The sequence below is a fragment of the Cervus canadensis genome, chromosome 13, assembly GCF_019320065.1.
Source record: "Cervus canadensis isolate Bull #8, Minnesota chromosome 13, ASM1932006v1, whole genome shotgun sequence".
Lineage (NCBI taxonomy): Eukaryota > Metazoa > Chordata > Mammalia > Artiodactyla > Cervidae > Cervus > Cervus canadensis.
Window position 1 is genome coordinate 48303271 of NC_057398.1, and position 26450 is coordinate 48329720.

At 37.7% G+C, this 26450-nt stretch overlaps 1 protein-coding gene across 2 annotated transcripts in view; it reads left to right on the forward strand.

Annotated features, from left to right (window-relative positions):
- Positions 1 to 22133, forward strand: part of CNST (consortin, connexin sorting protein) — a 92609-nt gene extending 70476 nt beyond the window's left edge. For both annotated transcript variants that reach the window (XM_043484869.1, XM_043484870.1), the window contains exons 9-11: positions 3386 to 4272; positions 17925 to 18060; positions 19503 to 22133. In XM_043484869.1, coding sequence (XP_043340804.1) covers positions 3386 to 4272; positions 17925 to 18060; positions 19503 to 19708 — 1229 coding nt within the window. In that variant the 3' untranslated portion in view covers positions 19709 to 22133. The remainder of the gene's footprint in view (positions 1 to 3385; positions 4273 to 17924; positions 18061 to 19502) is intronic.
- The last annotated feature ends 4317 nt before the right edge of the window (positions 22134 to 26450 follow it).

Genomic DNA, 26450 nt, shown 5'->3' on the forward strand with positions numbered 1-26450 from the left:
TGGAGACTGAATATGTATTAAAAACATCATTTATACTTTATATGGCATCACACATAAATTACAGCTACTGTCTTGATCTAGTCTGAAAATTTTGCCCTTTACATCTTAAACTACTATTTTTTTAATATTTTATATTGTTTCTAATAGTGGAATGAAGCAACTGTTTTCAGGCTAGTATTTTATAAGTAATACATTGTACCAATGAAAGTCTTTGTTACACACCACTTAGGTGTTATCTTGCTTCATTAGGAACTACTTAAATTGATTGTGTTTTGTCTGGTAACTATAGTTGGCCACTTCACTTTCTGATTGTATTGTTACCGAGTCCAAGCCCACTCTCTGCTTACCGCACAACAGGCCAGTGCATCAGAGACGAGATGCTGGAGGCAAGGAATACGACTTTATTCAAAAAGCTGGCAGACCAAGAAGATGGCAGATTAATGTCTCAAAATAACCATCTTATGGGATCCTGGATGTTAGGTTCTTTTATAGAACAGAGATGGGAAGGAGGTGAGGAAGTAAAGTAAAAAGGTCCTAAGTCTTGCAGAAATCTCCTGAAATAACCAGTCTTGTGGAGGGGTTATGTTCATTTCTTTTCTGCAGCCTTTCACAGGTGAGCAGGATCAGAATGTCTCTCTCTGAGCTTATAACAAAGGTACTTTAGTTTAACAGTCAGGTTGGAGGGGCAGGGTTCCCTGTGGCAGGCCATTATGTATACTTACAGTTGTAGACGGTAATTATAATAACAAAAGCAATAAAAAGCAAAGGTTAAAGTAAAAGAAACAGATCCAACATAGAGTCAGAATTTGTTCTTCCCTATTACAATAGAATGCCATCTCAGACTGGTTCTCTAACTGTTCAGTAATTTATAGCTATTAAATAGTCTCATTTTGATTCTTTATGACTTAGTCCTATTCCGTTCCAAATTTAACATTTAAATCTCATTTTATTCAAAGCTCTTCTCTGTCCACCGGCTCTGCAGGGGCTGGGTGCGTGGTCTGTTCCCTTTTGAGCTATCTAGATTAGTGCATAGGTCTGAATCTAGTCTATAGGGACGTTGGTGGCTCCAGCAGGACCAAGTGAGGAAGAGCTCACTTCCAAGTCACTTTCCTGGACATTTGTGCTCCTTCAGGTAACTGACCTTCAGCTTGAGACAGCATACCCCATTCCTCTGCTGTGAGGGCCTCTCTGCCACGTGTTTATGCTCTTTACTCTTCGAATTCTATGGATGTGTTTGGAGGGCTGTCTTCTGAACCTTTGGGTACTGGGAACTTGGAGAGGAGAGCTTGGATCCCTTTGCAGCTGACTGGGGCCCTCTTTGCTCTGACCTTCCCCATCTTAACAGAGAGGCAGACCAGCAAGCTCAGTGGTGAAGCTGACAACCTAGTGGGGATTAAAATGGTTTTCTGCAGCCTTCCCAACTTTGCACGATTCTTTGTTGTTGTTCAACGGTCAGTTCATGTCTGACTCTTTACAACCCCTTGGACTGCAGCATGCCTGGCTTCCCTGTCCTTCACCATCTCGCGGAGCTTTACCATCTCCCTGAGTGATTCTTTGGGGTGGGACAAAAGAAAGAATGCTGTATTCTCCCCCAGAAAGACCTCTTTTTCCCTGTCCTCTCCTCATCTGACTTTGACTTAAGGTGTTGGGAGAAGTAATACGAACTCAGCAGTGCAGAGCTGAGGTTGCCAGTTTCTTTCCCTGATTCTCTGAAATCAGAAGATGGCATTTAAGTCCTGGCTTTTCTTTGTTATGGTATGTGCCACCGTTGCTAATTGGTAATTATTGAAGTACCAATAGATGAAAAACCAGGTATAATAATATAATCATCACTATATTTCATCCTTGATTTTAACCTTTGGCCCATCATATATTATTTAATTTACATAATTTTTAAATTAAATAATATATGATAAAAGAAAAAGTTAAAAGAAAGAAAAAGTTAAAACTTCTGTGATAGTTGTTCAGTTGCCAAGTCTGACTCCTTGCAACCCCATGAAGTGCAGCATGCCAGGAGTTAGGAATGCTTGATCAACCAAAAGGGCTTCCCAGGTGCATTAGTGGTAAAGAACCCACCTGCCAATGCAGGAGACACAGGTTCAATCCCTGGGTCAGGAACATCCCCTAGCGAAGGGCATGGCAACCCACTCCCGTATTCTTGCCTGGAGAATCCAATGGACAGAGGAGCCTGGTGGGCTGCAGCCCATAGGATCACAAAGAGTCAGTGACTTTTTAACTTAGCTGAAGTGAAAGTGACTAAAGTGACGTAGCACAATCAACCAAAAACTGAATCATGAACAAGCTTCTCTGTGATCTACTAATTTATGTATGCATTTAGTATATATTTTGTGAAAGTTTTTAATGGTTTAATTTTAAAGTCAAAGGGAAGTATTTTAAATTGATTTTATTTAGAATAGAAATTGAAAGAAATATCAAAATTCCATACCCATTTCTGCCTGGTACCAAGACTTATGCTTTGCTTTTTACCACTACCTGTTACTACTTCCCCTTGAGAAGTTACAAGTAATTTTCTAATACATTAATTAAGGATTTTATTATTAACGATGCTTAAATAAATTTAAACAGATTTATGTTCTTTAGGGGCTTCCCTGGAAGCTCAGCTGGTAAAGAATCCACTTGTAATGCAAGAGATCCTGGTTTGATTCCTGGGTCAAGAAATATCTCTAGAGAAGGGATAGGCTACCCACTCCAGGATTATTGGGCTTCCCTGGTTGCACAGATGGTAAAGAATCCGCCTGCAATGTGGGAGACCTGGGTTCAATCCCTGGATTGGGAAGGTCCCCTGGAGGAGGGCATGGCAACCCACTCCAGTATTCTTGCCTAGAGAATCCCCATGGACAGAGGAGCCTGGTGGGCTGCAGTCCATGGGATCACAGAGAGTCAGACATGACTGAGTGACTAAGCACAGCACAGCATTTTCCTTAATTAGCCTTGATAGATCAGAACCAGTATTGTTTTTCTTACAATATAATACAGTATATTTCATAAACATACTGAAAATAATTTTCCCACACTTTAAAATATTTAAAATATTTGTTTAAATAGATGCAGCTAATAAAGTTTAGAATGTCTTTTAAACCTTTGAAAAATTACTTTTTTCAATTATAATGAAGACTAAGCAATATATTCTTGTCCTTAACATGTTTTTGAATAATCTCTGTTAATTTTTATATCTAAAGGATTACTTACTAAATGTTTAGAGTATTTCCTCTACTTAAAGATGCTATAATCCAACAGGTAGAATTTCCATTTCAGAGGTGCAGAGTATTACTGTGTCTCACCGTACAATTCATGTCCTTTCTCTTCCCTTCTGTACAAAGCGCCGTGTTGAATCTTAAAACCACTTGTTTTTCTTCATCTTCAGAGAGTGAAACTTGTCTTGGCATGGAATCAGGAAAAGAGAGCCAACGTAAAGAAGAGACCCCGGAGAGCAGTCCCTGCTGTGATGAGGTGGTCAGGCAGGCAGATCCCCGGAGCCTCCCGGTAACTGCAGGGAAGGGCCACACGGAGGAGCCACTCTGCAGCGCTGAAGCCACGCAGGAGCTCCACGCCCAGCCCTCCGAGTCGGCAGGGAGCAGGTCCAGCCCCCACTCCTCAGGGAACGCTCCTGAGGATGACAGCCGCCTGCAGCTGGCTCAGACAGAGGCCTGCCAAGACGTGGCCGAAACAGAGCACATTGCTAAAGACCCTAAGGTTTCCAGCCAGTCAGTGACAGAACCATTGATTTTACCAGGCTCTGATCATATACCTCCTGCATTGATTTCTGAGGGTAAATACTCACAAAGAAAGGAACTCCGGTTGCCACTCCGGGATGCTTCTGAGGCGTTGCCCACAGACCAACTTGAGAACAATGAATTAAATGAGCTGCAGCAACCTGATCTCACAGAGCGTGATGGAAAATCACCACAGGGGCAGGCTGACTCAGAGGGCTCTGAGAGTGTACTTTGTGAAAATAATCCAGTGTCTGATTTAAGTACAGTGCTTCCAGAGGTGTATATGGCCCCAGAGGAACAGGGAGATAAGGAAGAACAAGTCAGTAAAGAGACAGACGACTATTTGAACAGCCTTTTAGAAGGATGCTTAAAAGATACTGAAGATTCCCTCTCATATGAAGATAACCAAGAGGAAGACTCTGATTTGCTTCAAGATCTTTCTCCTGAAGAAGCATCCTATAGCCTACAGGAGAACCTGCCTTCTGATGAAAGCTGTCTCTCTCTCGATGATCTTGCAAAAAGGATAGAGATCGCAGAGGTAAATTTGAGATTTAATATAAATATAATTTTAAAAGTAAGATAAAATTTGAAAGCACATATATGTTAAATATTGCCTTGCTTTTGTGAATTTTTCTCTGGCCTCAAACGTGGCAGGGAAATTTAGTTAGCATAAACTTTGACTCACTATGTATAATCATGATGTTTATACTTCAGCTAATTATATTGCATGCCTCCAGTATAATAAGCATCATATACACTCATTTTTCATACTTTTACGATTTTCATTTGGCAAGCTTGGGAATTATGAACAAGATAAGATTAGTTACATTCTTGTAAGGAAACCTTATGTTTCTTGTCATACATCTGGAAGATAAAATACTACTGTTTCTTCTTAATACTAATGTATTTTGAAAGTCTTTAAAACATTATAACAATGAATGAAACATTTTAAGATTCAGTAAGAGTTGGAAATACTGAATGGATTTATCAGCTCTAGGTTTGAACAAACTAAATACTCCTTGACTAAGTCAAATTTTACAAATAATTCAAAGTTTTAAAGTTTCTGTAAATAGTATTTAAGCTAATCAAAACCAAAAGAGGGCAGGAGAGAATATCAAAGTGACCATCCTCCTTTGTTTGAGAATACAATTTTTTAAAGTTCAGGCGGGGGCAGGGGGGACCATACCAAAACTATAGCACCTTCAAAAGGCAGCCTGGCCTAGTAGAAAGAGCAGCGTGTGACAACCTTAGTTCAAATACTGACTCAGCCTTCAAATACTGACTTCAAATACTGTGACCAGCCTTATGGAGTTACCGTCTAATTCTGTTTATTTCTCTGAGAATTAGGATGCTAATTGCTTTTCTTCTCTCATCTTATGTTTTTTCCAAGTAAGCTTTTATTTTGATTTGTATCTGTTGTTTTCTGATTCTGCATTATCACTGAAATAAAAAACCATCAAGTAGAAGATGGAAATGTAGACAAGCCAAAATAGACAACAGAATACATATGGAAATGAAACCCTGTGAGAGCTTCCTAAGATAATTACTGTCATGTTACTAGCTTGCTTTCTTGCAGTTTATAGTCAACTATCAACTATGATTTTTTAAATTTTTTTCTTCACAAAATAGATAAAATAGTCATTCTTTTTATTTTAACTAGATCTTTTTATTGCCATTGACAGTCAATCCTCCATAAACTGACTTTTCTTCTCAATTTTTTCCTTAAAATTGTTTAGTAGTGCTTAATGAGTACAGAGTTTCTGTTGGGGTGATGAAAATTTTAGAAATAGATATTGCTGGTGGTTATACAACATAAATATAATTTCACCTAAAAATGGTTAAAATGGCAATGTTATATGTGTGTGTGTATATATATATAATTTTTGTATCATAATTTTAAGAATAGTAAAAAAAAAAAAAAAGATTTTAAATAGATCTAATAGTATAACATTGGACCCAGAACTCCTTCTGTTTTCATCAGACTTCTGGTACAGGGAATTATCAAACTCACAACCATATTCAAATCTAGGTTTAATACAAGAAGATTACTACTGTCTAACTGCTTCTTTTCAAGTTGAATCAAGCTGACTTGTTGTATGGTCTTGTTTTACTTTTTTTAAATATAAACTGTGGAGAAGGACAGAGTGCTCCTGTTGAGTTTCCCTGCCTTACTGGACATTTATGGTGGGGAATTACTGTTGAATTAACACTGTACAACTAAATGGAATAGTCCTTCCTCAAACTCATAATGTCAGTTTTTCCTAGGTTTCCTCCTTGGAAATGATGCTACATACATCTTAAAATCGTCCTTCCTATGAAATTACTTTTTATACACGTTGGTCCCCTTTCCTAAAAGTCTATTGGTCTGTTAAGTTGTACTGTTTTTAAAACCCAAAGCTGCATATGACTGACAATGCTAGTTTACTTTTCTATGATAATGCTAAATAGACTGTTTCTGAATACTCCTTCTCCATCCTAAAAAATATACTTTATTAAAATCTGCCTAACTGTGTCAGGAAAAGTTTTTAAACTTTGAAAATCACTGTGCTTACTGTTTCCATAGTACCTTAAGAATGAAGTTTTGAGCTAAGTAAAATGTTCAGGTGAAAGGGGGTTTGCTAACGCAAACACTGTTTATTTCGTGCTTTCAGTGAAACTGTGTTAGGATGTCATCCATGTGTCAGGTGATGAAGATACAGTGAAGAATCAGAAGAAGTTCGTGGCATTTGAGGGGCTCTCTTCTGCCACACTTGTTCATACTTTTGTGAACAGAGGATACAGAACATTATTTCTTAATAACTAAATAATATTCGCGGATATTTTTCCTGCCCTCAGGAGCCACTGAGGCTCATAGCCTGTGTTCCTCCATATAACCATGTTCTTCTTGTGAGTCCTGGTCTCCCAAATTTATCATTTCTTGTCAGTGACTCCGCCCCTCACAGATCTCCTTACAGCCTGTTACACTTTCTACCACTGTGTTTATGGTAGAATATAATGGTATGTTCTCTCGTTGCCATATATCTCTCTGCTTTCATTCTCTTGCCATTTCTGCATGGCTCAGCTCTGACTTCAGTGGAACTTGGCCCTGATAACCATTACCAGCACAGTGGAAGTGTTTGTTGTTTTTTTTTAAACACTCAGGTTCATCATTATTTCTTAAGATGAGATAATTTATACAAAATCTCATAGAGAACTAAAAACATGTACACTAATTTAATTCATTAATAAAGAAATATGTATAAATGAAACTTTTCTAGGTTTGGGAAATGTTTTCAAAGCCAGAGTAATTTTGCTGAGTAAAATAATAGCTTAGTATCCGAAAAATCACTGTTCTTTCTTATGTAAAAAAAGAACCTAGAACCTGACACACTGTCATCAAACGTTTTTTTTTTTTAATCTTTAAAAAAAATTTGTTTTTAATGGAAGGATAATTGCTTTACAGTATTATGTTGATTTTTACCAGACATCAACATGAATGAGCCATAGGTTTACCCATGTCCCCTCCTACTTGAACATCCTTTCCACCTCCCTCCCCATCCTACCCCTCTCTACAGTTTTCAAAAAGCATCAAAAACATTTACGTTCATTTCATAGATTCTTAAGAAAAAAGTTTATCACATGTGGAGTGTCTGTACGTTAGAGTGATTCACTCACTTATCCCCTCATTCAGTGATTTTTATGTAACTTCTGAGTGCCATGACATTACAGATGCAGTGATTAAAAATTCAGAGAAGGATGCTATATGTGTGAAGCCTCAGTCTAACAGTTGTCTGACTGCAAGTGCTACCTGTTTACTGAATTTGAGTGTCCTAGTTTTCAAAAAAAGATGAAATTTTATCTCAATACCCATAATACACTGACATTATTTTAATGTCAGAATCCAAACTCCTCTTACCCAGCAACCTAATAATGCTAATACATCATTGACTTGCTTTGTTCTGGAACCTGAGAGGATTGCATTATCTTCTCTTTAAACTCTTTAGCTGTTCCTAGCATCAGAACCTTAGGAGGAAATGTGCTATACAACTTCAAGGAGGCATTAGGATCCAACCTCATACTGCTATTGATAATAAAAGTCCACTCAGCTCATAGTAGGCTGTTATATATGTGAAGAAGAGGAAGTTGTTTTGTTTTCTAAATAAGTAGCACATCAAGTATTGGATAAATTTTTACAAAAATTAATCTATTCACATTGAAAATGATCATAGTATGTAATTCAAAGATCCCTTTATGAGCAGATTTTAGCAACATGATATGCCATACGGAGACAAACCATTCATTTTTCTTCATTTAACATATGTATGTGTAATCTGTTGGCAGAGATGTCATATGTTCAGAAAACTAAAGGCTTCAGATTCAAGTGATTTTTGTTTTTAGAAATAATATCATAATTTCTTCACTCCTTTACTACTGCTTGGGTCTTTAAAAAACTTTTAATCTGAAAGAGGACAACACATGTTCCTTGTCCTGTGTCTGTATTGGCAGCATTACTTAGCTTTAGGTCTACCTGTCTCACAGGAACCAAAATAGGGAAGGACATAACCTAGAACTTTCTGACGGGGAGAAAGGTAACAACACAGAATTGGTGTTGAGTTTGTCTCCAGAGAAACTAATCTAAGTGACTTCTGTGCAGCAGTCATCTCTGTCTCTTGGGTGGGATCAGGGATTAAGTTACATTAAGAGTAATCACTGTGGAATTCCCTTACCAATGTAAGATGCTAGGCTAGGATAAAGCAGCAAGATTTTAGAAAATCATATAGTTAGCTCTTTCGTGAATCTCAGACAAAGGAGGGTCATAGAAACAGCAATCGTGGTGTTTTTGAATGACTGTTTTAAGGGGAGCAGGGTAAGCCCAGCTTCATCACCATAGAGGAAATATAGTCTTCCAATAACGTAAGAGGGTCCATGGAAAATGCTTGACCCAGGATTTATGTAAGTGTCTAATGAGCCCCAGAGGATTATCCAGGGATTACCTATCCTTTCTCTGTGCCAGATGGTCACATCTTTGCCTTTCTTTTTTATCCTGCCCTCTAAATTTTCTGATTACTTACTGCATCTCTTATTTGTCATGTCTCTTGGACCCAGCTCCTTTTATTTTCCATTTAAATCGTTCTTTAAATTTACGTCTTTACTGCCTCTTTCTGGACTCTTGCAGTAGCTACTTAATAAGTTTCCCCATTGCTCATATCATCTTCTCCCCCCTTCAAATGGTCTTATATTTAGTACGGTATAAAAGTAGTGTCTCAATAGGATCACCCAGCCACTCGGGCAACACGGGTAAATGAAATGACTCAGTTGTAGGTGATGGGGGAACGTTCCCATTTCTTGTCTAGAAATCTGAATAGCTTTTTTAAATTCTCTAGGTGCAACCAAACACACCTGCTGGTCTGGATCTAACACATAGACTGTGAGTTTAAACCTCTGCTATAAAATAATGTTTGCTTGTCAGTCTTTTCCCATGACTCCATTTGGCTCCAGGATAAGGGCTGTATAGTAAATGGATTCATATACAAGACACTTGGTAATCTGGCCCACTTTACCTTTCCAACACCATCTCCTGCTGTTCCTTTGTTCTTAAACTGTTACTGTTGTCAGCCTGGCCTCCCTGCTGCCTCCAGATATTACTCGAATATTGTCACCTCTCGTCTTCACCTTCTGTGTTAGTCTGCTCTGGAGTGACCAACTCTTTCCCCACACATTTATTTCTTGTTTACCCTCGAGGTCTAGGCTCTGCCTTTTTTAGCATGTAGAGTGCTAAGCACAGTGCCCGTCATGGGCAGTACTCAATAAATGCTAGCTGCTGCCATTATTTCTTTTTTTTTTTTTTATTTTTTTTTCCTTTATTTTTATTAGTTGGAGGCTAATTACTTTACAATATTGTAGTGGTTTTTGCCATACATTGACATGATTCAGCCGTGGATTTACATGTGTTCCCCATCCCGATCCCCCCTCCCGCCTCCCTCCCCATTCCATTCCTCTGGGTCATCCCAGTGCACCAGCCCTGAGCACTTGTCTCATGCATCCAACCTGGACTGGCAGTCTGTTTAACATATGATAATATACATGTTTCAGTGCTATTCTCTGAGATCATCCCACCCTCACCTTCTCCCATAGAATCCAAAAGTCTGTTCCATACATCTGTGTCTCTTTTTCTCTCTTGCATATAGGGTTATCATTACCATCTTTCTCAAGTCCATATATATGCATTAGTATACTGTAATGGTGTTTATCTTTCTGGCTTACTTCACTCTCTATAATGGGCTCCAGTTTCATCCATCTCATTAGAACTGATTCAAATGCATTCTTTTTAATGGCTGAGTAATATTCCATTGTGTATATGTACCATAGCTTTCTTATCCATTCGTCTGCTGATGGGCATCTAGGTTGCTTCCATGTCCTGGCTATTATAAACAGTGCTGCGATGAACATTGGGGTACACGTGTCTCTTTTAGTTCTGGTTTCCTCGGTGTGTATGCCCAAGAGTGGGATTGCTGGGTCATATGGCAGTTCTATTTCCAGTTTTTTAAGGAATCTCCACACTGTTCTCCATAATGGCTGTACTAGTTTGCATTCCCACCGACAGTGTAAGAGGGTTCCCTTTTCTCCACACCCTCTCCAGCATTTATTGCTTGTAGACTTTTGGATAGCAGCTGTCCTGACTGGCGTGTAATGGTACCTCATTGTGGTTTTGATTTGCATTTCTCTGATAATGAGTGATGTTGAGCATCTTTTCATGTGTTTGTTAGCCATCTGTATGTCTTCTTTGGAGAAATGTCTGTTTAGATCTTTGGCCCATTTTTTGATTGGGTCATTTATTTTTCTGGAATTGAGTTGCAGGAGTTGCTTGTATATTTTTGAGATTAATCCTTTATCTGTTGCTTCGTTTGCTATTATTTTCTCCCATTCTGAAGGCTGTCTTTTCACCTTGCTTATAGTTTCCTTTGTTGTGCAAAAGCTTTTAAGTTTAATTAGGTCCCATTTGTTTATTTTTGCTTTTATTTGCAATATTCTGGGAGGTGGGTCATAGAGGATCTTGCTGAGATTTATGTCAGAGAGTGTTTTGCCTATGTTCTCCTCTAGAAGTTTTATAGTTTCTGGTCTTACATTTAGATCTTTAATCCATTTTGAGTTTATTTTTGTGTATGGTGTTAGAAAGTGTTCTAGTTTCATTCTTTTACAAGTGGTTGACCAGTGTTGCCAGCACCACTTGCTAAAGAGGTTGTCTTTTTTCCATTGTATAGTCTTGGCTCCTTTGTCGAAGATAAGGTGTCCATAGGTACGTGGATTTATCTCTGGGCTTTCTATTTTGTTCCACCTGATCTATATTTCTGTCTTTGTGCCAGTACCATACTGTCTTGATGACTGTGGCTTTGTAGTAGAGCCTGAAGTCAGGCAGGTTGAGTCCTCCAGTTCCATTCTTCTTTCTCAAGATTGCTTTGGCTATTCGAGGTTTTTTGTATTTCCATACAAATTGTGAAATTATTTGCTCTAGTTCTGTGAAAAATACCATTGGTAGCTTGATAGGGATTGCATTGAATCTATAGATTACTTTGGATCGTATACTCATTTTCACAATATTGATTCTTCCAATCTATGAACACGGTATATTTCTCCATCTATTTGTGTCCTCTTTGATTTCTTTCATCAGTGTTTTATAGTTTTCTATATATAGGTCTTTTATTTCTTTAGATAGATATACTCCTAAGTACACCAAAGTCCATAATGTTTTTTCCTTTGACTTGCAGATGAGGGAGGGGCCTGAACATCATTCCTCCCAAAGTTCTGTCTACCTGTCCTGTTATTAAAGGACACACACACGTGTTTGTATATTGCCCTCTTCACTAAATTGCAAGTTCCTGAAGGGTGGGGATCCTGTTGAATGCATTTTTTTATTCTCTGCAAAGCCCAACAGCCACCTGTATACCATGAGCCTTCCCCTTCTCCTCTTTTCTTCTTTTGACCTAGTTCACTTAGAAAAATAAATCATCTTTAAGGATAGATTTGGTTTTGATTATTTTAAGGGGAAAGGCTATGTTATTTGAGTAAGTATAGGCTAGGGGCTTTATATAAATTGCTCATTTGTATATTCATTTGCTCTTTGGCATATTTATTGAGCACCTACTGTATTTTAGAAACTAAGGAGATACCAGTGAATACAGATCAACCCACTCCAGTACTCTTGCCTGGAAAATCCCATGGATGGAGAGCCTGGTAGGCTACAGTCCACGGGGTCGCAAAGAGTCGGACATGACTGAGCGACTTCACTTTCACTTCACTTCACCTGCCCTCATGATACTTACTCTAGAGGGAGAGACACATAATAAGTTAAGTTCACATAAAAATAAACAGTATTGTTTTATATATTGATAATGGCTCTGAAGAAATTTTAGCAGGATGCAGGGATGTAGAGAGACCAACGTGCTGGGTAGGGTGGAGGAATGGGCTCTGGCTAACCAGGGTGGAGGGGAGGGCAATGAGGGAACCAGCAGGAGGGCCAGCAAAGCTAGAGCACAGTGAACAGAGCAGTAGGACGTTCAGGTGGAGAAGACAAGCTGAGCTAGTTCCTTGAGGACCTCGTAGACCAAGGTAAGGAACTAGAATTAAATTTAATTGGTGGTAACATTTTGAAATGGATTTTGAGCAGAAGATGTGATTTTATTTGTTTCCTGCCTGCTCTACGGAGACTAGAAAAGTGAAGACAGAGGCCAGAGAAAGGAGATTGATCCAGTTATTGCAATTATTCAGTTGAGAAATAGTGAAGGACTCAGTAGCAATGGATGTGGTGAAGATATATTTTTATGAAGGAGGAACTAACAAGATTTGCTAATGGAGCAGTTTTGAGGGAAAGTGAATCAGGAGTTCTGTTTTGGAATCTACCTTTTTAAGTGATTTACTGGGGATTAAAAAGTGGGATGGTGTCTTGACATTCTTACCCATTTCTTTTCCTATTTTATACTTATTAAATTGTCCCTTTAAACAAATAAAACCTAATTACAAAAACAACAGATAGTGCCTAATTTAGAAACTTAGGTACATTATAAAACTCATATTTTTATTTTAAAAAACTTTTTTCCTTTTTAGATTACTCTTGGAAAAATTCAGTATCACTGTACTTCATCATCATTTGTTTTTCACTCTCCAAATTGCAATGTTCTAAGATGCAGCATCGTGGGGTTGAGATAACCATTGTGTTTCTTTCTAGAAGATGACTTTCCTCCATTTAGCCTCAGTTCCTGTTGCTCCAGCTGTGACTTGTTATGTTAATTTGCTGTCATAGTAGCCATGACATTAATCTACTTCCAGATGAATTGAATGACACAAATGATCTTTCATCTAACCATCTCCTCCCCAGTGTCTCTGGATAGACAGATTTAGCCATTAGTTTAAGTATATCTTAATTCAGGTGATTTATAAGATAAGGATTTGTTGTATAAAGTGCTTTGGAAAGACAAAAGAAACTTATTAGGTTTATTTGAAAGTTCTGTTCATCTCACTTTAATTGTAATATATAACAAATGACACTAAGCAAAATTTTAATAATCATGGAAAATAAGATCTTTTCACATTAAGGAAATGGCAGGAGGTTTAATCTTGTGTTTGTATTCAACTCTGCCAATAGCTGGTGCTACAAATGTAAGCAAGCTATTTAAGCTGTCTCAGCTTGACTTCTTCATCTGTAAAATAGGACTTAAGTATGACATATTAATGTGACATAATTAATATGACATATTTCTGGGCTCCAAAATCACCGCAGATGGTGACTGCAGCCATGAATCTAAAAGATGCTTACTCCTTGAAAGGAAAGTTACGACCAACCTAGACAGCATATTAAAAAGCAGAGACATTATTTTGTCAACAAAGGTCCGTCTAGTCAAGGCTATGGTTTTTCCAGTGGGTCATGTATGGATGTAAGAGTTGGACTATAAAGAAAGCTGAGCGCTGAAGAATTGATGCTTGAACTGTGGTGTTGAAGAAGACTCTTGAGAGTCCCTTGGACTGCAAGGAGATCCAACCAGTCCATCCTAAAGGAGATCAGTCCTGGGTGTTCATTGGAAGGACTGATGCTGAAGCTGAAACTCCAATACTTTGGCCACCTGATGTGAAGAACTGACTCATTTGAAAAGACTCTGATGCTGGGAAGGATTGAAGGCAGGAGGAGAAGGGGACAACAGAGGATGAGATGGTTGGATAGCATCACCGACTCAATGGACATGGGTTTGGGTGGACTCTGGGAGTTGGTGATGCACAGGGAGGCCTGGTGTGCTGCAGTTCATGGGGTCACAAAGAGTCTGACACGACTGAGCGACTGAACTGAACTGAACTGATGACATACTATATAAATGTCTTTACAGAAAGTGTAGAGATTCACTAAATTATAGTTCTTATTATGGAACCCAGATCTAAAGGACTAAACAGAGAACCATGACTTTTTCCTTCAGTGAAGAAGAGTAGCAGAAAACTTGACATGTGTTTCTACAGTGAGATTGCTGGCATTCAAGCTATTTGTAATATGCTAATATGATTTATGAATATTAATTATCAAGTTAGTTGCAAACCAGGCAGCCTTAAGGTTCTCGGTTGAGCAAAGCCTAGATCAATAAAATATTTTTTAATATCTATTTTCTCCTTTGAGGAGGCATATTTAATAGCAAGGCCTGTCTGAGTGTTTTTTTCCATGTCTTATTATGATTTCCTGTGCCAGCAAAGTTGCAGAATTATCTTGTTTTTACAACCAGTTCATTCTTAAAATGCTGTTTGTGATGATCATTGATGTTTGAGGGGAAGTGCAGGAGAGCTATTTATTTACAAATATACAGAGCTACCATGCATGCTAACTCGCTTCAGTTGTGTCCAACTCTGTGCAACCCTATGGACTGCAGCCTGCCAGGCTCCTCTGTCCATGGGATTCTCCAGGCAAGAATACTAGAGTGGGTTGCCTTGCCCTCCTCCAGGGGATCTTCCCTACAAAGGGGATGGAACTCATGTCTCCTAAATCTCCTGCATTGGCAGGCAGGTTCTTTACCACTAATGCAATTTGGGAAGCCCATGCAGAGCTAGGCCAGGTGGATATTTCATTATTTTTTTTAATTCTGCACTAATTCGTAGTGTAGTACCATAACAATTACACTAATTGCAGCTTAGACATTCTTTTTGTTCTCAGTGTAAAGGCTTGGTATACTTTGTTTTGGTAGGAAAGGAATTTGGTAATTGAAGTGGGAAACTAAATTTAGTTTAGTTTTATTTTCTCTCCCTCTTTTTCTTTTTTTGACATGCCATGTAGCTTGTGGGATCTTAGTTCCCCCAACCAGGGATTGAACCTGGGCCCTCAGCAGTGAGAGCACGGAGTCCTAACCACTGGATCACCAGAGAATTACCTCAACTTAGTTTTTAAAGCTTTGTTTTTTGAGGTTTAAAATTTCTTGACCTTTTAATATTGACATTATGATTAAAAAATTAAAAGGCGTAGAAGCATAGAAAAAAAATTTTTAAGTAGTTTGAAGAAGACACATTTCTGTGTCCCCTAAACTTAGAAACATTTGGCAAACTTTTGAATGAGACCCCAGACTAACACCATGATCTTGTTTTAACTAACTTGCCCTTCTACCATAAAATTAAACTCTACCAATGTCGTTTCTTAAATTTTTTGTCCAATTGCCTTAGCATGGTAAGTAGGAATTGCCATGCTAGGGGTAGGTTCTAAGACCTTTATTCAAAACTCCTCCCAGAACAGAAAAGACCTGTCTTCTAAGAGTTTCCCTTTTGGCTTGCATCTCCTATGCCTAAACTTGGTCCCAGCATCCCTATAGTCTGTAGGACCAGAGGGCAGTTAAAAAAGAAGGATCCCTGGAGAAGATCCCGGAGCAATACTGAAAGGAAGTAATGGAAAAGAGCACATTCCTTCACTTCTAACACTGTCTTGCTGAAACATGTTCTTGGTGGGAGAGAAAAAGGAAAAGAAAGTAAAGCCTGTGGTTAGATTTTTGCCAGGAATTAAGGGTTGAGTGGGGAGGGTGTCAAGACAGCATGCTGGCTCATCCCACATACTCTTTCTTCTTCCCTCTTTCAAAAATTTGCCAAAATTCACTGCCACCCATGGTAAATAAGGTGGGGCCACTTGGAAAGGCTTGTATCCTGTAACTACTTGACTTCTGGAGCCAAACACCCCAAATTAGGCCAAGCAGGAGCTAAAGTGGGGGCCTAACAGCTCCTGCACTGAGTATAGCTTCTTGGTCTTAGAAGCATCATCTGTGTCTTTCCAGATGATTTTGAGAGTTTCTCTTGGCCTTTCACCATCCATTTATTCATAGTTGCAGTTCTTTCAATTTACTGTTGGGTCTGTTTCTTGAATTTACAGATTCAAAACTCAGATCACAATGATATACAGTTAATAGTAATGTAATTCTAGGGGTCTTCTTCAGAGCTATTCTTAATAGAATTGTTTATTCTAAGTAGTTAAAGCAATTTGAAAGCACCTGTGATAGGTGACATCATTTTGGTAAATACTATTTTATGGAGAAAATCGATAGTAAATGAATCTATGAAAAATTAATTTCCATTTTCCATGTCTTGCCCTTTAGAAACTTATTAGGACTTCTTTTTCTCCCTTAAGTACCCAGTTTCAGCATGATACTTGTAAAGTTTTTCTTTGTTTTGTGAAGATTCTCTTTAATGTTTTGCTTTCTGATGAAAGATTGAAAAACTATTCCTTTACATAATTTGTACTTATCATTTTAATGTCACTAAAGTACTTTAGCTTTCTCAAAAGAAATACATCATCTGAAATACATATTTTCTATAAAAAGAATAAATTACTAACATTGATTTTTTTTTTTTTTTTGAGATAATGTTTTCTATAGATTCATGTTCAGGGAAGCCCAGTAGAAGACAATATTGAGTTATTTGACCCAAAAAGCCTTCAGTTATAAAAAGAACTAATAGAATCTATAATATTTATGTATAGTTTATTACCAGAGATGGTTGGCTGGAACTCCAAGTCATATTAAGTATTTTATACCATTGATCAGATAAATGACATTACAGGAAGTGGTCAGCTTACAGTGATGTGATACCAGCAAATCACTGACATGTACAGTGTTAGGCACACAGTGCCCAACTATGTCATCACCTACAGCTTGTCCAAGCAGGCAACCACAAGTCAACCTGTGTGAATCAACCTACTGCTTAGGGGGCCTTCAGTAAGGCCTCTAGCTTCCCAGCCTGGCTCCACGAACCAATTCTCTTCTCTTTCGCCCTGCACCTCGGAGTCTTTTCATTCCGAAATGGCAAGGATTTCTGTTTTTTCTTTGATCCTAAATAAAGGGTGGGGTGGAGGGAGAAGAGAGGTATCCCAAGTGAAAACCAGAAAGACAGCGTAAAAAGGGGTAGAGGTGCGAACTAAAGAGATAATAGCAAACTCTATGAAGGGCCAAGGATTGAATATTTTAGACTTTCTGCCCTGTATTTAGTTTTCCCATCGTAGCAGGCATATACAATATGTGGATGAGTGAGTTTGGCTGTGTTCCAATTAAATTGTATTTACAAAACTAGGCAGTGGGCCTTTGGCCTACTGGCCATAGTTTGCCACACTATGCATACTACATGGTAATACGTGCCTAGTAAACTAGGTCTGAGAGATATTCTAGAAGAGCTCTTAAAGTGTTTAGAGCACTGTAACATTATTTAGTAAATGTGTAGTTTCCCAGAGAAATTGAGGACAACACTGACTTTGATGTTAAAAGTTGGTATCAAGTGTAATTTCACATATTCATTTCTTAAAAGTTGCTGATGAATGAAAAAATGCCTCTGTTGTAAAGCAAAACCCAGCACTGATGATTAAGCAAAGAGGGGCAGTTAGGAATCATTTTGTAGATGACGTAACAGGTAAGGGGAGCTTTAAAGGAGGCCTGATTTCCAGTCGATGCTGTGTCACACTGCCTGGCCCTGGATTCAATTCAAGGCTTTAGAAAAGAAATCAGTATTTTAGAAGTGTGTATTTGGCAGTATCTGAATACAAGTGAAAGTATTATTCTGTAAAATTTTGATAATTGTTATATTTTTTTTCCTATGGTTAAAACTCTAATAGGAATTCCAATACTTGTTGAATTGGATTAGCCTTCTTACCATTACATGTAAAATACCACTGATGTGTCTTACCATAATATAACAGACGGTTCTTATCATTTCTGCCAGGTTGTTCCTGCTGAAGGATTGGTCTCTATATTGAAGAAGAGGAATGATACTGTAGGAGATCATCCTGCCCAGATGCAACAGAAACCATCCAAGCGAAGAGTGAGATTCCAAGAAATAGACGACAGCTTAGATCAAGGTAGAGTGCTCAGCACTGTCTCTGGCACAGATTTGATCAGTGTTTGCCGAAAGAATGAATTAATGTACAATAAGACGTTTGGTAATAGGATTTGTAAAGAATATGTAGACTTAGTTGCATTATATAAAGAAACACAGTGAAGTGAACTATCATCAGTTCTTAAGTAAGTCCTAAGTATTCTATTTGCTCAAATAAGTGACCAGTTGCAAAATTCATCTCCTTGCCTTCCTGTCCCACAGATAGTTGTCAGTGTTGAGAGCTCATTTCAGTTTCTTTGTTTAGTGTTTTGTTTTCTGACTTTTTGTTTTTCGTTAGCCTGCTGTTTTTGTCTTCTTTTCAGTGGCAGTCAATACTCCTTGATTGTTGAGGGAGATATTTATAAATTACAAATATATTCTCTTTGGTTGATTTCTTCTCAACTCTATGGGAGAAAAGTGTCTCTCAAGAGCAGTAGTTGCAACACTGTTGCTATTGTTTGATTTTTTTTTTTCCTCCTGGGCTTGTATTTAAGGTTGTTGTCAAGTTTACCTAAGGCCTAGGTAAATCAGAGTGAGTAGAAACATGCCCAAGAATCTGCCAGTGTGCTTTTCATGTTTATAAAACAACTGCATTATTAAATAGTGATGTCAATGTGTAGACACAATTTCTAAGTATGATATAAAGTGATAGCAGTAGATGTTTCTAAATTTTTACAACTATAAAGCTGGCAGGAGCCGTGGAAATAATCTGTTCTCACTCCTCATTTTTACCCTGAACCGTGCTTGTAACTATCACAGTCTTCTCCAGATAAAGTGCTCAGTTCTTTGTACCTATCGGTACTGAATTGTTGCTTAGTAGGAGGAACCCTGGATTTAGAACTGACAGTCCCTAGTTCCCTTAGGAACCGTCTCATCTCAGACTAAGTCCTGTAACTTGTCCTCAGTAGCCACCTGAAAAGATGATAAAAGTATTGAACTGACCAGAACCCCCCAAAAAACTAAGAAACACAGCACAAATGATACAATCCTTTTTATTTGTATGTATAAAAACTATACTAAGTATAAACTATTAAATCTCCTTTTAAGGTCTATTAACTATGAAGATCTACTAAACTAAATATGTCAATCAAAGGAGAATACAATTCCATAATCCTGTTTCTATAAAAATCCTTAACCACATGTGTTTGATCTGCGATATACTGCCAAATTTTTTCTTCTTTTTTAATGGAAGTGGTTATATCCATTGGATAAATGAACTAGTTTTAATTTTAGCATTCACAAGTTCCACAAGTGTATATCTTTATGGTAACAGGTCCTCGTACAGTCATTGGTACACTAGCTTTCTATCAGGGACTATCCGTAGAGGACTAATATTAGAAACGTCTAGTTACCTTAATTGGTGAGACAAGACACTAGAATTTGATTCTTGTGTCAGCTAACCGTACTCTGTTTTCCTGTTTGCAGATGAAGTTGGAGGTGGTTCCTGTATTTTACTGGTCTTGCTCTGCATAGTGACGGTTTTGCTTAGTGTGGGAGGAACTGCGTTATACTGCACTTTTGGGGACATGGAGTCACCCGTTTGTACAGACTTTGCAGACAACATGGACTTCTATTACACTAAGTTACTACAGGGAATAGCAGAACTTAAACACTGGATCTACCTCTCCTAGCAAGCATTCAAGAAGGACAGGCATGCTGGCAGTGAGAATCAAAGAGTGAAACTTTCTGAGCAGCTTTTATTTCAGGAGTTCTGTAACGTGCGCGCGCCCGCCCCTTCCCCACAGAGGAACAACAGACATCAGAAACAGCAACTGTAAATGGCAATCCAGAGGAACTCTTAGAATAATCACATAACGAAGAGATATTGATCTGAGCACTGTGGATGGAAGGAATGGTCTTTGGACGGCATGTCCACCTCCTCCTCGCTGCTTCCTAGTGTAATGAGCTACACTTTGCAGAACTGGACAGGGCAGTGTTGGAGCCAAACCATTTTTGGCTACCTTCAAGCTAATGGTTAAAGGACACTCTTGATTTACAGTTGTTGGTCCAAAGACGTTGCTTCCAGCCATCACGCAATAAGTGTGTGTGTAATGAAAAGGAGTTTCCTTATGGGTTCAGTGTCTTTTTTTAGTTCACCTCGGGAGCTATGTAATTTAGGCTTTGTGCACTCTTTCCAGATTCTGTTTTCCACTTGCGAAATGGTTTTGTGTGTGTGTGTATTTCAGACAGCTGTCATAAGCAAAAACCCAACATAGAATAACAAAGATTATTCTTTCAACATGACTGTAAATGTGCCGGCACAAAACTTTCAAGAAGGCTTAACTGTGGAACAGATGAATTATAGAAATCTTGGCCCTGAATTGAGAAACTATGACAGTTACAGTGACAGTTAACTTGGTTAACTAGCCAGAAGTTCATCACAGGCCTAGAGATAAAACTGAATAGCTCCCTCTGAGTCTCAGGCAGCCAGTTTCATCATGGATTCAATGCTTCCTATAATGAATGCCGGATTCAGCTCAATTCAGTAAAGACCTATTGAGCACCTATTATGTTCTGAGAATCTAAGACCGCTTCTACAAAGATAAATAAGGTATTAGTTCCTGCTCTAGATGTTTTGATTCTGGTCTTAAGTAAAATAAATTAATACTTTAGTGAATGAAATTAAATCATCATATATAATTCAGTATTAACAGATCAGACATTCAGATGCTTGAATGTGCATTCATATCATGGGCTTGATTCAGACCTATTATGGGGTCATTAGATGAAAATTCAATCATATCTTAAATAGACAAATGTCTGATTTTTATTTAAATCTGTCAGTTTTCCTTTTCTAAAGTACAGTGACCTAACAATTAGGAAGCCTTTCTTTAACTTTTTAATCTCATTGATAGCATTCTAAAAGAAACAAAACACATGAATTATAGTTTTTTAGCAGTGATCATTAGTTCATGTTTTTCGGTTAGGATCATTTGAAAGAAAAAGAGAATTTTCTTACTAGTTGTTACTGGCTGGTACAGTACATCCCTTGGTGTTTCAGCTTATTTATTTAGACTTATGATTTTTAAAGGGCTTTTTATAGAAGTTGAAATTGTGTCATTTAGCACGCATTTGGTTATACCTGATATTTAATTACTGTATACTTAGTGTTTTGATTTTCTATAATTTCAACCCAGTGTGTTTTTAGGCTTATTTTTAAATTGATGTTTTATTTTTACCTATAATACTGTTTGACTTGTCTCTATCATGCCACCATAAACTATAATATTTTCAAGGATTATAGATCAAAGATATTTATTTAGAAGTGTACAAGATACTGAAATCTAGATTCCTTATACTTAAGGCTGATTTTATTAGAAGATTATTTTAATGTTCTATTATAAATTTTAAGAATTTGTATTCAACTTATATGTAAATATATAAAATGTTGATGGTACTATCTTATGTGGTTCTGTAAGAGACATTCACAAAGTCTACTGTGTGGGTATCCCCTACACAGACGAACCTCTTCTGTTTTACCCTCATGATCTATAGTTACAGAAATTTGGCAATGCTGATTTCTGCCGCTTTTATGTCAAGATAAGTCAAAATTTCCTTCCTATTCCTTTTTTTGATCACTGTTGAAATTCTAAATAATCTGTAGTGTTACATTGGCCACCAGGGCCATTACTTCTGAAACTGAAGATCTCCTAGGCACCTTCACACAGAGGTGAAAGATCTGAGATGACACTGTGGTCCTCTGGAGTTCAGTTGTATCTCAGAAAAACCATGTGTGTCCTCACTGCTTCCCATAGAGAGTGAGGTGAGCTCAAGAGCATACTGATGTCTTGATTTAAAATAGGCATGAAATCTCACCTAGAAAAACTAGGGCAACTTTTAAAAATGTAATGGTCATTTATTGCATGAATTGGAGTAATTCCATCTGGTGATGAGAGAATTGTTATCTCTCACATAAGGAATTCATCCAGTTTTACTATCATGTAATTTTTTTCTGTCATTGGAAAGTACTGACAACGATTTGTAACTAATCTTCCTTAAAAACTGTATTTGGGGGTAACAGATCAAGCTTGTAATTTAAAATCTACACCAACAAAATGTCTCAGAGAGTTTATTTGAACCTCTTGGGTACTGAGAAAAACCGCTTTATTTAAAGTGAAAGTAAAGTAATTTCAGAAGTTGGTCTGGCCCCGCAAGTAGATTACTTTGGGTAGTCTAATAGGTCACTATGTAATGCTCCTGTGCTTCTAAAACATCTCCCCATCTACCTGAAACAGCCACTGAAATTCACTGTAAAAATTCATTCTTTCAGATTTAAAAATCAAATCTCTCTGGGAGGTTTACTATATTGAGCTGTGAATTTGTGTATTATGCTAAGAGGATTTAAAATTTGGAGGTAGGCCTTGTTTTGAAAGGACAGATGTGAATTGGGTCTTGCTGAAATGGTAAGGTGGAGAAAGGGATAGGAATCGAGAAATGAAGACGCAAGATTGGGAAAAGAACAAAGAAATCTTTTACCTAGTACCTGTATTGCTGAAGCTGACTTTGTGGCATTTAACCCCAATCCAGAGAGAGACTACATGTTTGTGTTCCCACTAACCTGACCTGTATAACTCTTATTTATTTCTGTGGGCTCAGTTAATATTAACTTACCCTTGGGGTGCAGTGGTAAAGAATCCAACTGCCAATGCAGGAGATGTGGGTTCAATCTCTGTCAGAAAGATCCTCTGGAGAAGGAAATGACAACCCACTCCAGTATTCTTGCCTGGAAAATTCCATGGACAGAGGAGCCTGGTGGGCTACAGCCTATGGGATCACAAAGAGTCAGACACAACTGAGCAACTAACATTTTCAGTACACTTGTATACTTACTTATGAAGTGTACATAGTATTTGCACATTTATTCATTTGATGCTTAGATCAGTAAGCATACATCCCTTAAATCAGGCCTTGTAATTCCAGAATCCATTATGCATTCACTTCTATCATGTTGCTTCCATCTTCAAAAAGAATAAGAGTGATCTAAGGTTTATGGTACAAATTCTAGTGCCAGATGATATTTCAATAACATCAAGGATAAATTAGTGAGCCTTATGTGCTAAAGAATTTTCTTTAAGGAATTCTGGTAGCATTTCAGTCTCTCTTGGTGGAGGCTACTAGGCATCTCTTCTTCACAGTCCTAAGAAGAGTTAAGACCTAAACTCAGTCTCTTGCCTGTTGCCCCAAAAACACTGCAGTACCATGAATGACAGTGTTAGTTGTTATCTGTACCTTGACAAACTGGAAGGCCTACAGTTTACCTAGCTCTGAGCTGGGTGCTGGGGCTCTCAAAGCAAGAAATAGTACCAGCTTAAAGAAGTTAGCATCTGACAAGGTAAATATATTTGTGAAAGGGAGGGGAGAATGAAGAAACAGAATACTACTACTCATGGGGGTGGAAACTTAAGTTCATTCCTTTCTACCATGTATCATGCATTAGGAATAAACGTAAAATTCCGTCTAGGCCACCTGCATAGCACCTTGATAGACAGGAATCTTCTGCAGCCAAAATTCTGATAATTACTACTTTTTGCTTCTTGTTAGCATTTGTGGCATTAATAGTAGATGATCTTTCCAAGAGTAAAAAGCTTCTTGGCAGGAGCCTTCTTCAAAATCTAAAGTCTGAATAGCTCTGAATAGCACAATGGAAAACTTTCTCACAGAACTGCATATCTAGATGCTTCTCCAGTAAATTCTAGCAGTTATTTAAATAAGAAATAGTACCTATCCAACAAAACACTAAGGAGAAAATTCACTTGCTAATTCATTTTACAAAAATAATATTGATCCATAGACCTGACACTGTCCCTCTTAGAATTCCAGCAATTTTTAGAAGTTGACAGGCTGATTTTAAAATATGTTTGGAGATGCATATGACCTAGAAGATAGCGGTGAACTTGTTAGAACGAAACTGGTAGACTTGAACTTCCTGATTTCAAAACTGAACGCTGCAATACTCAAAACTGTGGTTTGGCAAAAGGAAAGCCCTGTGTATGTGTTCAAGTGATCTATTAACATGCCAAGGCAGTTAGGGGAAAAGGACGTCTTCAACAAATAATGCTGCAACAACTCTGTGTCCCACTGGACAATAAACTTAAACTTTTACCTCACACAACACAAAAATTAACTTGAAATAAATGGATCTAGATGCAAAAGCTAAAACTATAAAACTTCTAAAACAAGAGAAAATCTTCACAACCTTTGAGTAAGTAAAGATTTCTTAGAATACAAAGTACACCATAAAAGAAAAATTGATCAGCTGGACTGTTAAAACACATGCTCTTTGAACATGGTTAGGAAAATGAAAAAACAAGCTGAAGATGGGGGGTGGGAAATTCACAATAAATTTATCAAGTAAAGGCCTTGTATTCAGAATATGTAAAGATCTCATGCAACTCCATATTATGACAACCCATTTGAAAACCACTTTCAGTACTGAATACAAGGCCTTTACTGGATAAATTTATTTACATTAGGTGTTGTGTATACATACACAATGCCTAATGAGCACATGAGAAGTTGCTGAATATCATTAGTCATCAAGATGCAAATGAGAACTGATACCACCACACACCTGCTAGAATGATTAAAAGACTGACATTACCGCAAGAATGCAAGGGTGGTTCAGCCTAAGAAAATCAGTGTAATTCATCACATTGATAGGATAAGGGGAAAGAACTTCATGATTATCCCAACTGATGCAGAAAAAGCATTTGACAAAATTCAACATTCTTTAATAAAATTAAGGACATTAAGAAAAGGAAATTAAGACAGCAATTTCATTTGCAATGGAATCTGAAAGAATAAAATACCTAGGAATAAATTTAACCAAGGAAGAGAAAATTGTACGTTGAAAACTACAAAACATTATAAAAGAAATTAAATAATATCTATATAAATGGAAAGGTATCGAATGGGGAGATAATATTGTTAAGTTAATAATACCTAAAGTGATCTACAGATTGAATATAATCCCTATCAAAAATTTTAAGAGCCTATTTTTCCAAAATAGAAACGCCAATTATAAAATTTATATGGCAGTGAAAGGGGGCCCGAAAAGCCAAAACAGTCTTGAAAAAAGACAAAATTGGAGGGCTCACATTTCCCAATTTCAAAGCCCACTACAAAACTTCAGTAACCAAAACAGTGTGATGCTGGCATAAAGATAGACCTATAGACCAGTGGGGGCTTCCCTCATGGCTCAGCTGGTAAAGAATCCGCCTGCAATGAGGGAGACCTGGGTTCGATCCCTGGGTTGGGAAGATCCCCGGGAGAAGGGAAAGGCTACCCACTCCAGTATTCTGGCCTAGAGAATTCCATGGACTGTATAGTCCATGGGGTCGCAAAGAGTCAGACACGACTGAGTGACCTTCACTCACTCACTCATAGACCAATGGAATAGGATTAAGAATCCAGAAATAAGCCTGTACCTCTTTGCCCAGTTGATTTATGATGAGGGCATCAGGTTCATTCAGTGAGGAAAGAAATAGTCCCAGGACACCTGGGTTTCCACATGCTAAAGAATGAAATTGAACCCTTGCCTCACAACATATACAAAAATCATCCCAAAATGGATTGATAATCTAAATATGAGCTAAATCCACAAAACTCAGGGGTGTATACAGCATAAGGGTACATCTTCATGATGATGAATTTGGGAATGGATTCATAGGTATGACACAAAAAGCACAAGCAACAAAAGAGAAAACGGGTAAATAGGACTTCCTAAAAAAATATTTTTTAAATTTGTGTATCAAAGGAAATTATCAAGATAATGAAAAGACAATCCACAGAAAGGGAGGACATATGTGCAATTCAGATATCTGGTAAAGGTTTAATATACAGAATATAGAAAGATCATTGACAGTTCAACAAAAAGACAAGCAACTCAATTTTAAAATGGGCAAGAGACTTGAATACACCTTTCTCCAAAGAAGATCTACAAATGACCAATAAATACATGAAAAGATGCTCAACATCATTGATCATCAGGGAAATGCAAATCAAAACAAGATGAATGAAATGGTACATACTACAACGTGGACAAACCTCAAAAACATGTCATGTGAAATAAGCCAGAAACAAGAACAAATAGTGTGATTTGACTTAAATATCTGCTAATAGGTAAATTCAGAGACATGAAGTAGAACAATGGTTAACAGGGGCTGAGGGAAGGGGGAGAGGAAAGTTATATGGGTCTAACTGTAAAAGCTAAAACTTACTGTGTCTGGAGGAGAAAAAAAATTTTTTTAAGATACTGGTGGCGTTACTTCACAACTTTGTAAATATACTTATTGCCACTGAATTGTACACTTAAAAATAGTTAAGATGGCAAATTTTATGTTACACATATTTTACCGCACATGCATGTGTGCA